Genomic DNA, 15,384 nt, shown 5'->3' with positions numbered 1-15,384 from the left:
TCTGCGCGTTTTGTAGCAGGTCTTCAAAGTTCAGTTAGCAACCCACGGACGCCATTCATCTTCTTGTTAAAATGTCTACTGCTGTATCCAATGCTCATGCCCTTGAGGATTTTCTTTTTTCCTCCCCCCCCATTATTGTATATAAAGAACATTGTGACTTTTAATATTAGCATTTTTGCTTTCAACAGCAATTAGCAACCTCTTGGTTTGCTGTTTGGTAAAGCATCGGTTAATGAGGTCATCTAGTTTAAAATCCCAGCTACTGGAAAATAACAGGGAGGAGGTCAAATCTATCATTTTATGTTATATTCTCTGCTCTCTTTTCAGTTCTCTAAAGAAAAGATATCTTTGTTATCCATAATAAGTCATTACGACCCGTTACTGGCCCTCTGTATTTTACTACCACCTCAAGATACAGTTAAGTCCTCTCTTGCTGAAGTACTGAAATATGATAGTTCATCTATAAACAAACAAACAGAAAAACAACTTTGAGCATCTGAGGATGAGGAGTTGGTTTCGTGTTGGTTTTGTTGTCTTTCCTCCGACAGTTCTGAGTTCCCGTCTAGCGAGGGGTTGTCTCTATCGTGGACGGGGTCCCCGGGGTGGTCGACCTCGGGGTGGCTGCTGGTGGTGTGTCCATCGGGCTCCCGGCCCCGCTGTTGGGCGTGACGGAGGAGCTGACAGCGGGTGTGTCTCCCTGCTGCTGGGCCTGCAGGGTCTGTCCACAGATGTGGTGGTGTTTCTCCCAGTCTTTGTGTTGGCAAAACGAGCCACAGTATCGGGCTGTGTTACAGCCACTGCAGGTTTCACTCGCTTTCCGGCCACAATTCCAGCAACTCTAAAAGAAGGAAGGAGAAAGCAAAATCTCAGATTAACACATTGTTAAGCTCAATATCTGGTAAAACCTGTTAGGTGTGTCAGATGACAGGGACAGAAAAGGATAGGGCAGTGTTCAGATGTTGTTCGTAGCATTGCTTTGAGTCGTACATGACTCAATGGCACGTAACAACAACAACAATATAAAATCATGGGAATACAAAATGGTAAACCACATTGATGAACAGTTTGGTGAAAACTTTGGTGAACTTACTTAGAAATCTGGGAACAGAAATATCTGCTTTATCCAGCAATCTTACTTCTATATATAGTCTATATATTACTAAATCTTACTTCTATATATTCTAAAGAAAAAAAGAGTTGGGATACAAGATAACATACACATATTCTATTGTTGTATATACTAGCTAAGAGGTGGAAATAATCCAAGCGTCCACTGATGGAGGAACAGATAAAGAAATTATCGTACATTCACACAAAAGACTATTATACATCACACACACACACACACACACACAAGAGATCATTTGATGAAATACTGCACAACATGGATGAATCTAGAAAAATTATGCTGAGGTACACTAGCCAGCTGAAAGAACAATCTGGCATAAGACTACCAATAGGAAAAGCTAAAGGAAGGTTTATACATAGGTGGACTTAATCTTAAAGGGTTAACAGTGGGCAGAAGAGAGTAAAAAGTAATAAACAGGTAAGTTGGGAGAAGGGAAAAGCACTATACAATAAAGGTCTGATTAGACAATGTAATAAATTAATTACACTAATTGTTTGTAATTACTGTTATAATAAAAATGTCTGAGTGATTAAAAGAAAAAGCAGTATGATTTGCAAACTTGGACTCAGATAAAAGAAAAGATGTATCTAATCAGAGGAATCCCTGGATGGTGAAGCAGTTAGCAGGCTCAGACGCTAGCCATAAAGTCTGTAGTTCAAGCCTATCCAGAGATTCCTTAAATGAAAACTCTACTTCTAAAAAAAACAGCCATTGAAAACTCTCCGGATCATTTTCCACCATGACCCAAGCAGGGAAGGTGGCCATAAGTTAAACTGAATCCACAGCAACTAGTTAGACAGTAAGAATGAAAAATCCTTGGTGAGCTCTGGTGGCCTAGTGGCAGGAAACTGCACTGCAATCCCAGAGGTGCACGGTTCAAATCCACCAGATGCTCTGCTGAAGGAGGAGGAACAATCGCCTCCTGTACCAGTCAGATCTAATTTGACGGTATCCACATAAAATAAATAAATAAAAAAATTTAAAAAAAAAGAATGAAAAATCCATGTGTATGTGTGCATGCAATAAGCCCACAGAAAATATAGATCCTCATGTAGTAAGCTTGCAAAGATTTCTGCCAACAATTGCTGCAGTATTTAGAAAATGGTTTGAAGCCTTTTTAGTTGTGAGCATTAAATTCTTTCCTTTCAATTTTGCTCTTAACATTTAAATTCTCCATTCACCCCAATTAACAACTATTATATCTACTTTTTTCCCCTCCTAACACCCAAATCACAAATCTATTGTTGCTGTTATGTGTCTGTGAGTGGGAATGACCCAGCACTGACTCTCTAGTAAGTGTGCAGAGACTATAAAGAGCATGTGAGGAGACTGCAGGGCTTTCTTGTGCAGAGTGGCTGGTAAGTTCCTACTGTCTTTGGGTTGGCAACACAACCCATTAAGCAACCAGCACTCCCCAGGCTACAACTGCTAAATGCTGTGGAGTTGAGTACTACTCATAGCGGCCTTATCTTGTGCTATCCTCATCATCTCTGACACATCACAATGCATTGCTGTGTCAAACTGTTTTCAGAGGGTCAACAGACAGACTTAAAAAATATCACTTATTGTGGAAACATCTTCCTTTTTGATATTAACAGGAATCAAAAAGGTATTGCTAGATGTCTACAGGCTTTGGATTGGTGGGGAGGGGAACGCTGGAAACAGCTTCACAAGAAAAGCTCTGACCCAGTACAGAAGGAAGGTAAAGTGGTCAAGCCATTGGCCCTCCAGTTCTGCCTCAAAGATGCATCCTCTCTACAGATGAGTAACTCAACTGGTGATGAGTGTATGGGTAAAATACACTTTCTTTACTTAAAACTTACTGCCATTGAGTCAATTCTTACGCACAGAGATCCCTTCATCAGGTTTCTGAGGCTTTAAATCTTAATGAGTTATATGATCCATCTTTCTCTCCTAGGCTGGTGGATTCAAAGCACAGGAGAAACTTGACCATTTAATTAACAGTAGAGTATGCTGATCCCTACAGTATTAGGCTCCTAAATCTTACTTATTATTGTCTCCATGTTTATATTTTTCCTAAATAATTTTTTTTAAAGCAACAAATCATCTTGGGAACGGAGGGAAAAATTCTCAATTTTTGCATAATGCTGCTTTTATCCCAATCATTTCACCTTTCAAATCTATTCTATTTTGAAAAATGAAGCCTAGTATGTAATGTAGTAGATAGGGGATTATAAAGAATGAGGCAAGGCAATTTAACTTTTTCTCTTTTAACACCTCCATCTGACTGGGGGTAAGGGTGGGGGGAGGTCAGAGAAAGAGAGGAAGACCCCCTGCAAGATGGATTGACACAGTAACTGTAACAATGGGCTCAAGGGATCAGAGATGATGAGGACGGCACAGGAGAGGGCAAGGTGCACATCCATTGTTCATATGGTTGCTTTAAGTCATGGTTGATTTGATGGCACCTAAAAACAACAGGCATCCATCATTATTGAAAAGAGGAAGACTCTTCTGGTGTTAAGGGATTTATTGTTCAATTGGCTGTCTTAGCCACTGAATTTGCCTTTGCCATGTGACTGGGTGGGAATTTGTGAAAAGGGTGTGTTAGCCTCTTGTTAAGGGGATTGACTAGTTTCACCAATCTAACAAGGGATTGGCTAGTCTCTCTAAGAAATTGAGCACATCCAACAATAGAATGGGAGATCCTTACCACCAGCAAAGAATCAAGAGACTACAATGCCACATCTGGGGCTAGAGATTTCTGCATCAGTCAGACCAGGGTCCATGCAGTAGTGAACCTGACATGAGATGGAGTGGACCTTAGAGCTGTGAGCCTTGGAACCAGACCTAGGAGCCTCTGCCCAAGTTTGATGGGCAAACTGAGGGGAAGGAAGGAGGTTTTACTCACAGCTTTGTTAACACTGGTTTATAGTCATGAGGTTCAAAGCTGAGGTGCCTAAGAGCACATCTGAGAAGCTGCCCTGACTCTGTTCTGCTACTAACCTGAATGATAACCTTTTGATGCCCTTAATATGATTCTATGTTGTCTGTGACCTATCACATCAGGTACCGGACCTAGGAAAGTAGTAAGACTGGTGTCAGGATGAGTAGAAAAAGGTGTGCGCGTGTGGGGGAACATGTCTGACCTCATGGGAATCGGTATTGTGCTGCTGTTGCTGACTGGGACAGTTCCCACTTATGAAGTTAGTAAATGTCAGAAATGGCTGTCCCCAGATGATCCTTGCTCAATGAGTTGGACTGACACAACAGATAAAACAGTGGATTTGAGCATGGCAGAGACTGTGAGGATGGCACAGGATAGACCAAGGGTTATCTGTTGTTGACAGGGTTGTTATGAGTCAGCATGGACTATAGCACCTCACAATAACTATCCCCACGGCAAGTGGAATTCATTGTACTTTATGGTAAGTAGAACTAGAACAGTCTCCAAACAACTGATCTTTTTAATTTCAGCTCCCTGGAAGGGTAGGATCATGGATTTTTGGTCTTTAAAACAATTGAAAGTATACAATTGTGCCATAAATTAGAATAGACTTTTTAGCAAATCTCTACATAGATTATTAAGTATCTTCCTACTTATTCTTGTTGTCGTCAAGTTGAGCATGACTCATAGTGATCTATGAACAAAGGGCCTGAAGCCTTTAACTATCATCATTTAGCTAAGTTCATAGCGTTTCCAGAGGCATATTGTTTAGGAAGTGGATGCCACTCCTGCTTCCAAACCTGTCTTAAACTGGGAGCTCCATCAAACACTGTCCATCATGGGTAACCATTATGGTATTTGAAACCCCAATGTCACAAGGTTCAGCATCACATCACAGCAACCCCAGGTTACCTCAATACAGCATATTGACACAACTATATACCCTGTATTTGTCAGCTCTTAATAAAGATGGTTTGGATAGCTTTGAGTGGGTTCACGATCTTAGTGAAAACATCCCTGTAGAATGCCGGCCTATCCTAATAGGCATAGCTTTACCATTGTACAAAATAAGCAAAGACATCTTCAGCTGTCATTCTAACTTCACTAGCATATAATAAAGCTCCTAGGAGGAAAAGCCCAGTGATCTACTTCTGGAAATCAGCCAATGAAAACTCCATGCATCACCTTGGTCTGATTCCACTGTGTATAGGGACGCAATGCATCAGGGACTAACTTGACAGCAGTTAACAGCAACAAGAAGAGAAGTTAAGTGTAGGATGTGTGCTAAATCGTGTCCTCTGGTTTACAGTCTTTCTAAAGAGCTCTTCTCTGCCTTCTAATTATCATTCAGAAGCTATGACTCAATAAAAAGTAGGCAAAGAAAATATAAGTTCTCTAAACCTCTTGGCAATAAGATGTCTTAAGTGAAAAGAGATAAAGGAATCTAGAAACTTGGTCAACAGGACAGCATCAGAAATAAAAAATAGATTTAAAATTAAAACCTGTTACTAGAACAGAGTAATTAGTTCTAGTGGCCCAGTGGGTAACGGATTACACTGCAATCCAAAGGCATGCACTAAGAATCCACCATGCGTTCCAAAGAATGATGGGTAATCTCCTCCCACACAATTTATAGCATACGAAACCCAAGTTCAGGGTCAGCTATGAGTCAGTTCCGACTGGATAGCCCATAACAACCACCACCACCAGCAAGAAAATATCTCAAAAGAAGTGTACCTATGATCAAAGTCGTTACCATGGCTAGAAGTCCTTCTCTCTGAAAATTCTCTGAACCACATTGCCTGTCTAATGGTTACACAAAGAGGTGAACAAGCATGGGTCCAGCCCATCCTTCAAAGCAATGAAGTATGACACTCAGCACTGAGCGAAGCTCACTTCCCGGAGGTTCAGGCTTTTAGAAGAATGCCAGCTGGATTCTGGAACAAACTCAGCAATAAGCGGTATTCCTAAATTACATCAGAAAATCCCAATTAGCGAATAGAGACTTAAATCCAAAACAATATTTTAAGGAAATTAAACATCTAATCTGAGTCAAGTGGCTTCTTTAGGAAATACCCTGGTGTGAGTCCTATCCTTTTTTCTGGCAGCGGCTCATTTTGGCAGACACAGGGCAGTTAACTGGCCAATACTCAATGGCTCCTTCAGATTGAAATCAGATGTACACAACATTCTCAATTTAAACTGATTAAACACACAGACTAAACCAGGTAATTACAAATGCATGTGTTGGGGAGTGGAAAAAGAGACAGAATGGGGACTTCTTTATTTTTTAAAGTGTTTTCAAAGATGGGAACAATTTTACAAATAAAAAGGTGGAATTGTGCCAACTACAGAAACAGATGTTGCGGGTAATGGAGCTGCTGGGAATTGAGGCTTTTTTTGCCGAGTATTCCCTGGTTCAGCTCCAGGATTCAAAGATAGTTTTACCTCTAGTTTCATTCCGAAGTTGTTAGAGCCCATTCACCTGCCACCCTCCACTGGAACAAAACCCACCTTCAGCTGTAGGAAGGTACAACAAAAAGGAATGTAAAGTGGGTTGATGCAGGGTGCAGCGGGGAGGTCCATGAAATTGCTCTCAACACTACAATGCAATGGGGGTGTAGGGGTGTATGACTACTAGACAACTCCAAATTGCACCTTCATTTTGGAAAGTTCATTAGAAAACAGGGAGATCTGGTGCCACAGAGTATAAGGAATTGTGCTGCTAACTTAAAGCCTATCCCTCTCTGGTAGTTCAAATCCACCAGAAGCTCCATGGGAGAAAGACAGAAATCTCCTCCTGTGTGATTTACAGCCTTAGAAAAAAAAATCTGGCGGCCTCGTGCAAGAAGCTGCACTGAAATCCTGAAAGCGAGTGGTTAGAGGGCCCCAGCTGCTCCCCGGGAGAAGGATGGACAATCTCCTCCCGTGTCATTAACACCCACCAGAGGGTCAGCTATGGGCCGGTTCCAGCTCAATGGTACAAAACAGCAACAACAAACTAAATGAAGTTATGAGGTGACACCTATATGACGGCATTGAGTTCAGGTGTTTTTCATTAGGAAGAGGGGGAGAAAAAAGATGACAATCCCTCTTAATATTTTTCGCTGTGATTGCTATAACAAATCTATTAAGATGGACACCTGCACAGTAACCGTCCAAGGAACAGTAAGTAGAGTGTGCAGATACCTGTGAGTGAATTCTCTGATCTACATAAACTTCTCAGCTTCCTGTTATACCCAGTACAGTACCCAGGAGTGCATGCATAAGGACAGGAAGAAAGGCAGCCAATGGCTTAATCTAATTTTACATTTTTCAATTCGTGATTTTTACATTCAAGCAAATATTCCCTGATAATATGTACATGAATGTGTGTGAATTTAAATGCATAATGACTAGGGAGGATAGAAGGAGAATTGACGCCTTTGAGCTGTGGTGCTGGAGAAGAGTATTGAATGTTCCGTGGACTGCCAAGAAAACAAACAGATCCATCCTAGAGAGGGTTAAACCAGGCTCCTCCTTGGAGGCAAGGATTCTGGGGCTTCGTCTGACATACTTTGGACATATTGTAAGGCGAGACAGGTCCTTGGAGTGGGACATCATGCTGGGTAGGGTAGAGGGACAGCACAGAACGGGAAGACCCTCTATGAAGTGGACTGATTCAGTGACTGGGGTAATCAGGATGGGTGTGTCAGGGGCAATGCGATTGGCACAGGATAGAGCAGGCTTTATGGCTGTTGTACATAGGGTCGCTATGAGTTGCAAATGACTCGACGGCACATAACAACACAACAACAATATGTCTGTATAAATGTATGGGATTTCCTTTCTACACTCTAAGGAATGATGTTGGTGAATTAATTACCACAAGGTTGCTGTTGTGGTTATGTGCCCTCGAGTTGGGACAACTCATATTTGACACTCAAGCAGGTTTTCAGAGGATATAAATCAAAAGGGAGGAGGATGGCCACCGTTCTGAGGAGTGGCTGGAAGATTCAAACCGCATGCCTTAGGCTGGCAGGGCACCTTCCTACCACTAGATCATCACAACACAATAGGGAAGAAAATTCAAATCACATTTCATTGCAAATTTTATTCCTGAGGCTCATGGCACCTTATATTCTTTTCCGATTCATGATGATAAGTTCCCTTTTTGACATAAAGTACATTCTCTTTCTTATCTGAAAAACGGAAATAAATGCAGTTGACCAAAGTTGACAAAGGAACTTGTGAATCAGATGAGGAGCCCAAGTCTGAATGCAACCGTCCCCTTTGTCGAAGGTTTTAAATACAAGAGTGTCTACAGCCATGGAAATTATTGTGAATGTCACAGCTACACGTCAAGTATCCTTAATGCTTTATCTCATCCAAGCAATTCTCTTGTCTCTAACAGCATGATTTCCTTTATGCTGATTTTCAGATTGTGAAGTGAGTCACAGAAACATTATCTCAACTTTTTTCTGATTAGAAAAACAGAATCTGGAAAAAAAAAAACCCCAAACAAACCAAACCCTACTATTATAACATGTTCTTTAGAAATAGCCCAAATCTGACAGCATTCACTAAGAAAAAAACACAACCAACCCAAAACTATTTATGTCTTCAAAGACTGCAAATGACAATGGAAACATTAAAGCAGTTTTAGGTGGCAGGATATATGGTGAAACACTTTTTGATTTACACTAATGCTGGATTACTTTATTGATGGAATACAGAACATATGACAAAAGGAGCAAGCATGCATCTGATACTAAGGTGTCTTCTCTAATCCAGTATCACTTCTAACTGTTAACAGCAATCAGTGCTATTGAAATTCATAGAAAAATAGAAAATTAATTCTAAATAATCTGAAAGAAATCCTATAAGGAAATAGATATATACAGAGTTTAAAAAGAAAACAAAAAACCAAACTCCCAGCCTAGTGGCAAGAAGCTATGCTGCAATCCTAAAGGCACATGGTTCAAATCCACCAGCTGCTCCACTAAAGGAAGGAGCGCAACCTCCTCCCATGCAATTAATGACCTCTGAAAAACTTGCTGGAGAGTCAGCTGTGGGTCCGTTCTGACTCTTCGGTACACAACAACTCCAAACAAAAATTATTCCAAGGAAAGGGCAAACAAAATTGCCCCCCCAAAAACCCTCCCTACTGAGTTGAGATCCAGCTCAAACTTTCCAACGCTGAGATCTTAAGTTACCTAAACCCTTAAAAGGCTTTGCACGCTGTAAGCAAATGAAGAAAAGAACAATCTCTACCTTATCAGAACTGATCTAGGAAGACAATGAGTTCAACTATAGAAAATGTTTGTACCTACAAGCGTAGGTCAAATATTCATTGTAGATCTTATGTCACATTAGGAAAAATGAATTCGTGCTGACCACAGGTTCTGTAGTGCATGGAAGCAGCCCAGACTTACAGGCATGGTCTGTCATGGCACAAAACACCCCCTTTTACGCTGACAGGTAACCTCCATTTGGATAATAAATTCTCTTATCTACAGAGAACCCCTACATGCTACTCACTCCTGCGTCCAAGCCTTGCACCTTTTGTTTTCTCGGACTAAACGTTTTCAAGCAAGCTCTGGTGGCATAGTTCATAGTCAGTTGGGCTGCTAACCCACAGAACAATCCTTACTGGTGGTTCAAGTCCACCAGTGGCTCAAAGGACACTTCCCTCTGGGGGTTCAAGTCCACCAGTGGTTCTGGGGGCAAAAGATGGACAATCTCTTCCCATGTGATTTACAGCCTCAGTAACCCTGAGTTGATTCAGACTCAATGACGATGAGTTTGAGTTGTATGAAAAGTTTTCAACTCTTTATTTCTACAACTTTTCTCTCCTTTACTGTCCACTTTCCAGAGCCACTGGCTTTTCTAAGAAAAACGATAATATAAGCTCCATTTCACAGCAAGGAAAATTGAAGACAGAAATAGGAATGCTAAGTTTCAAAAATCACAGAGGTAAGAATTCAGAGCTACGAGCAATTATAATAGCAAGCAAGCAAACAAATTTCAGAAGCAACATATGAATAGCATCGTTAGACTGAGAACTCTAGGTCTTCTGATTCTAAAATCTAAGTTCCTTCATAAAGACTTAAAGTATGGAAGAGCTAAAAGAGTAATTTTACATTTACATTAACCATCTATATGTTGTCAACTGAAAATTCTAAGAATCCACCCTTTACATGAGCAAGGTATGGGTAGTTGGTTATCGTATGATGTGGCTTCAAATAAAGGGAGGGAAACACTTGGTATAGCTTGTAATAAAGATACATGATAATAAAACAGATAATAAAATCTCTTGCATTTTACCTCTTAAGGTACCTCAAATTAAGACAGTGATTAAAAATACATCTTCTAAACAGTCCTGTAAGATAAGCAAATATCATCCTATCCCTTAAGAATAGCAATGACAGGAGTGAAATGAATGTCTAAGGGCCCCTGTAATAGTCTAATAGTAACTGAGCTGGAGTCAGAATTCCAGTCTTCTGAGTCTTCATGGATTTTGCCACCGTACCTTCTACTGCTGAATTCTTCTCGCAATAAAGGACCATCTCATCAATTGAATTCAGCTTTTAGTGGTGTAACTACATAAACTATTTCCCAAGCCAAGATACTTGAAAATGAAAGAGGAACTCTTCATAATTATATGGGAACAACAGGTAGAACTGGGAATGGCCTCACTCACTGGAATGTGTGGTCACACTGAGTCCTATCTTTCAAACAATGTGCACACACTACAATGTGCTATACTTTCACATTAAATAGGCTGACTTCTTAAATCTTTATCCGTTATCCTCCCTAATTCACAGAAAATATTTATCTGTGTTGCTGAATTAAATAACTGATTTGAGTTTTTAATTTGTATTTTTTTATACAAAAGGAAATGAGCATGGGTCAGCTCTCTCCAAAATCCTCACATATGGTCTAGGCAAAGCAAAGCAAGAAAGCATTAAGGCTTTGCTAGCAAGTCTGGTTTATGTGCACTGAAAAACTGGTGGAGGGTCTTCTCTTCCTTTTCTTAAAGCTAAGCAGTCACCAAGGCCTAGCAATTCTCATTTGCTTCTAGCTGCACAAGACATTTTCTCCATCTTCAGTACTGCCACCCTCATCCAAGCTCTGTCCTCACTCATTTTTCTCCAGGACTACTGAAGCAAAGGTGGTCCAGTGGTAAGAAACGTTGTAATCCCAAAAGCACATGGTTCGAATCCACCACAGGAGAAGGATGGACAATCTCCAGGGCAATTTACTGTCTCTGAAAACTTGCTGGAGGGTCTGCTATATGTTGGTTCTGACTCATGGTAAACAACAACAACTGCAAGCAAACTGTTTCTTCCTTTTGCCTCCTCTAATCCCTCTACACTGTAGCCTTTAAAAATGAGCCTTTAAATGATCACTTAAATCATGACCCTTTAAAAATGTCCTCCAGTCACATAGCCATTGCTTTCAAGCCTTGTGAAAATGTCCTTGACCATTTCTCCTCCTCTTCTCTGCTCTGAATCATGAAGGGATCCCTTATTCTAAGTGTCAGTGAAAATATCCTTTTTATCCATAAACTTTCAAGTTAAACTTTATTATGATTCTTATAGGTGTTGTCCTATACCCTTCCTAACTATTTGACTCTTTTCATAAAGTGTAGTAATAAAACTATGTCCACCTTATTTATCACTGTAGCCTCAGTTACTGGCACTATCCCTGACATGGTGTAGATGCTCACAGTACGTGGTAAAAGAGTAGATGAATGCTCGGTTATTAGTAATCAAGCAAACCTCCCTGGCAGGCCATAAACATGTGCTTATGTTAGGATGTCTATTACTTTGTGAGTGTAGTTTTAAGATCAATTAGTCTTACATTTAATATCTATTTTGTTTTTTAATTCAACCAATTACCATGCTGGAGAGCCCTTTTATTTCTCCTAAGCAAATAATAAGCAATTATAAGATTTCTAATCTACAATGATTTGTTGCCCTTATTTGAGCTTGAATGGCTTATATTCATCAAAATTCCTAAAGTATAAAGTCATGTTGTTGTTGTTGTATACAGTCAAGTCGGAATCAATAGGTGACCCTCCAGCAGGCAGTTAATTGCACTGGAGGAGACTGTCCATCCTTCCCCCATGGAACAGCTGGTAAATTCAAACGTATGCCTTTGGGAATACAGCACAGCTTCCTGCCACTAGGTCACGCAATCTCTGCAGATTAGCTGGGTCACTGGGCACCACAGAGGTTCAGTGGTGCAATTATCCCCTTCTATAGCGGAGACCCAGGTTTGATTCTCAGGCAGTTCACTTCACATGCAGCCACTACCCCTCCCATCAGTGGAGGCTTGAATGTTGCTATGATGATCAGTGGGATTCAGCAGAGTGTTCACACTAAGGCAGACTAGAAAGAAAGGCCCATCAAAGTACTTCTGAAAAAGCAAGCTATGAGAATCTTCTGGATTACAATGATCCAGCCTGATTTACAATCAATGTGGACATGATGAAGGACTAGAAAGCCTTTTGCTCCATTAAGCACTGGGATCAACACATTGGCATCTACTAACAGTTGCACTCTAGCCCAGGAATGTCAGAACTTGAGCAGGACTGTTTGGGAAGGAAACAGAATGTGTTCTAGACTTGGTTACTTCAACCTGCACGGTTGAGGTGGCTTTTACAGGCTGTTCCTATTAAAAAGTGCTCAATCCTGAGAGTGAGGGAGGGCTGGCTGCAGAAAAACAATGCAGTTCCCTCAGAAATAAAGAGCAAAGACTTCTTAACTAAAAACTCCAAATTTATGCCATCAATTTGGCAAAAGGTATAGGCTGATCCCACCATGCTACACAGGGTCAATCCTGGGACATACCTAGGAAGGATTCATGACATTTCTCTGTCAACTCACTAAGTTATTAAAATACAATGAATTCTTTTATTTGCTGGGCACTATACATGGAAGAAAATATATATTTATATGCATTTTTAACATTTAGTTTCTATTGGTTTGAAATAACTTTTATAATATGTGCAGATTTATATACAATTTAAAGTCATTTTCATTTCACTCTAGTGAAATCTTGTTTTCCTCTTTCCCTCTTGTATTCTCGAGGAAAACAGCTACATATAATAACTACATTTTGGGGGGCAGAGTGGTGGGGAGGGGAGTCTGCGTAATTCCATCATCTTAAAACTTGCCTTTCAGTTCAAAAGGAATGGAGGTAAGACTCTAGATAATTAAGTTGCCTTTCTTTAACAATCTAATAAAAAATTACCTTGATGATCCCTATGAAATAACAATATAATGACTAAGAGCAAACTGGGAGCTCAAGTTTCGATTCTGTTTTTAAATAGTTTTGTAACTTGGGTCTACTCAATTAACTTGAATGAGTCTCCATTTTTATTTTTTTTTTACCTATAAAATGTTAACATTATCGTGTCTCTTCAAGTTATAATTTTGTACTTAAACCTTTGACTGTAAGAAGCATATTTACTAAGTTCTCAATCATGGTAAGACTAAAGCTTTAAGAAGTTTAGTGATTCCTTCAAGGCCAGCTAGTGTGTAAGAGATGATGGAGTCAGGACCTAAATCTGGTCTCTGAATTCCAAAAGTTTTCCTCTAACACAACCAGCTTTAAATCTCTTAGGAAAGTGTCATGGAAAATAATATTAAAGTGCAACCATGTAAATAAAGATCAATTTTCCAAGGAAAACCAAATAGAAAGAAAGCAAAGAGAAAAAAAAAAACCCACAAAAACCTGTAGACAATTACCTTAAAGATGCAAGGGTAAGAATCAGGAGAATAGCAGAGTTTGGTAGGTGGATATGTGTGTGTGTATGAGAGAGAAAAAGAGAGACACTTTGTGAAGGAAAAGAAAAGATTCAATGAACACTCGAGGAGACAGGGTAGTAACAGGCTTAGCTCAACAGTAATCAATTATATGGAATATGATATATATGAATAATTGTATGAAACATATTGAAATGAATGATTGCATAAAGCACAGTGTACATGAATGAAAAAAGATCGCTCATAGATTATTTCATTATGTCTACTATTTATCCTAACCCCTATTTGATACACTAAATGTTTTGCTCACGTTAAACATTGGTGTCAAGATCATATATCTTTCTACACAGGTTTTAGGAATCAAGGTACAAGAAATATAGATAGACACATGCTACTACCAGACTATAAAGATAAAGGTATTTAATTCACAATTTCTTCTTAAAGATTTATCTTTAGAATTTAGTGACCTACAAAATACTTCTAACATAGTCTAACAGCCCTAAAATGTTCATGTTAAAGTGATAATGTTTTAATGATGGCAAAACTGTGGCACACAATATTGTTATCTTAAATAGAGCATGACAAGGTCTTTGCAAAAATGATCATAAATTAAAAAAAAAATTTAAAAATAACCTACACACACAATACAAGGTCCTTAAAATATCTTAGGAGCAAAATGCCAATAAAATTGAACTTATGTCTGGTTTAATTCAACAATGGAAAGTCAGCAGTTAAAGGGTAGATAAACTTCCCTTTGTCCCTATTTTCCAAGAAACTTTCAAATGTTGAAAATCAATTCCTTTTGTCCCCTTGTTATTCATCTGCTACACATTAAATAGAAACTCTGGGCATCTAGTGATTCCCGCAGGGTCTTTCATCTACAGAGAAGCCTGGTTCAAATTAAATCTTTACTCTCCCTCACAAATTACAGATATGTATTCTAGTAGAGCATTGATTTATCAGTTCATGCTTTTGCTAGGTCAGCTCGGTGTGAGTCACTAATTGTAGCCCTCTATCTAAACATACTTAGGGGTGAGGAGACTCTGGTGCTGTCTTGATTAATATAGATCATTGCTATATTGCTCTGAATGCATAAACTACAATTGAAAATGTATGCACTTATATGCTGTGTTTTACTTACATTCCAGATCATTGTGGAAAGGCCATGTCGGTTACATGTGTGTGGATCCGAGTTAGGCTAGAGTAGTATTAAGTAGAATCTCTGGCAGTAATGTTAGGCTATGTTTGATACAACCATGTTAATGCTTACCAGAAATAACACCAAAACTCAGACTCTAAAGAAACAGCAGTTAAAGAAATGGCTTCAAACTCGTGTAATGCAATGTCTTTGGAGACGTCACCTTAACAGTGTCTCTGAAATCACTTCTGTTAGACAAGAGCCATGCATATATGCTGGCACGGATACATTTGCGCGCGCGCGCACGCACGCACACACACACACACACACACACACACACTTCATATGTAGTTTTCAGTTTCTAAATCCTGTCAAAAAATTGTAAGAGTTTCCATTTAACTTGCTTCCTACCAAACATTTTTACCCAATTTCCTTCCTTTCCTTTTTAGCAAAA

At 39.5% G+C, this 15,384-nt stretch overlaps 1 protein-coding gene across 1 annotated transcript in view; it reads right to left on the bottom strand.

Moving 5' to 3' along the window:
- Positions 1 to 129: 129 nt before the first annotated feature.
- Positions 130 to 15,384, bottom strand: part of RUNX1T1 (runt-related transcription factor 1; translocated to, 1 (cyclin D-related)) — a 190,902-nt gene continuing 175,647 nt past the window's right edge. Inside the window, 1 exon segment of the mRNA XM_006884595.1 lies at positions 130 to 838. Coding sequence (XP_006884657.1) covers positions 563 to 838 — 276 coding nt within the window. The 3' untranslated portion in view covers positions 130 to 562.

The sequence above is a fragment of the Elephantulus edwardii genome, unplaced genomic scaffold (genome assembly GCF_000299155.1).
Source record: "Elephantulus edwardii isolate Elephantulus edwardi_28Jun2011 unplaced genomic scaffold, EleEdw1.0 scaffold00036, whole genome shotgun sequence".
NCBI classification, from domain to species: domain Eukaryota; kingdom Metazoa; phylum Chordata; class Mammalia; order Macroscelidea; family Macroscelididae; genus Elephantulus; species Elephantulus edwardii.
This window is presented reverse-complemented; position numbering and strand designations above follow the sequence as displayed.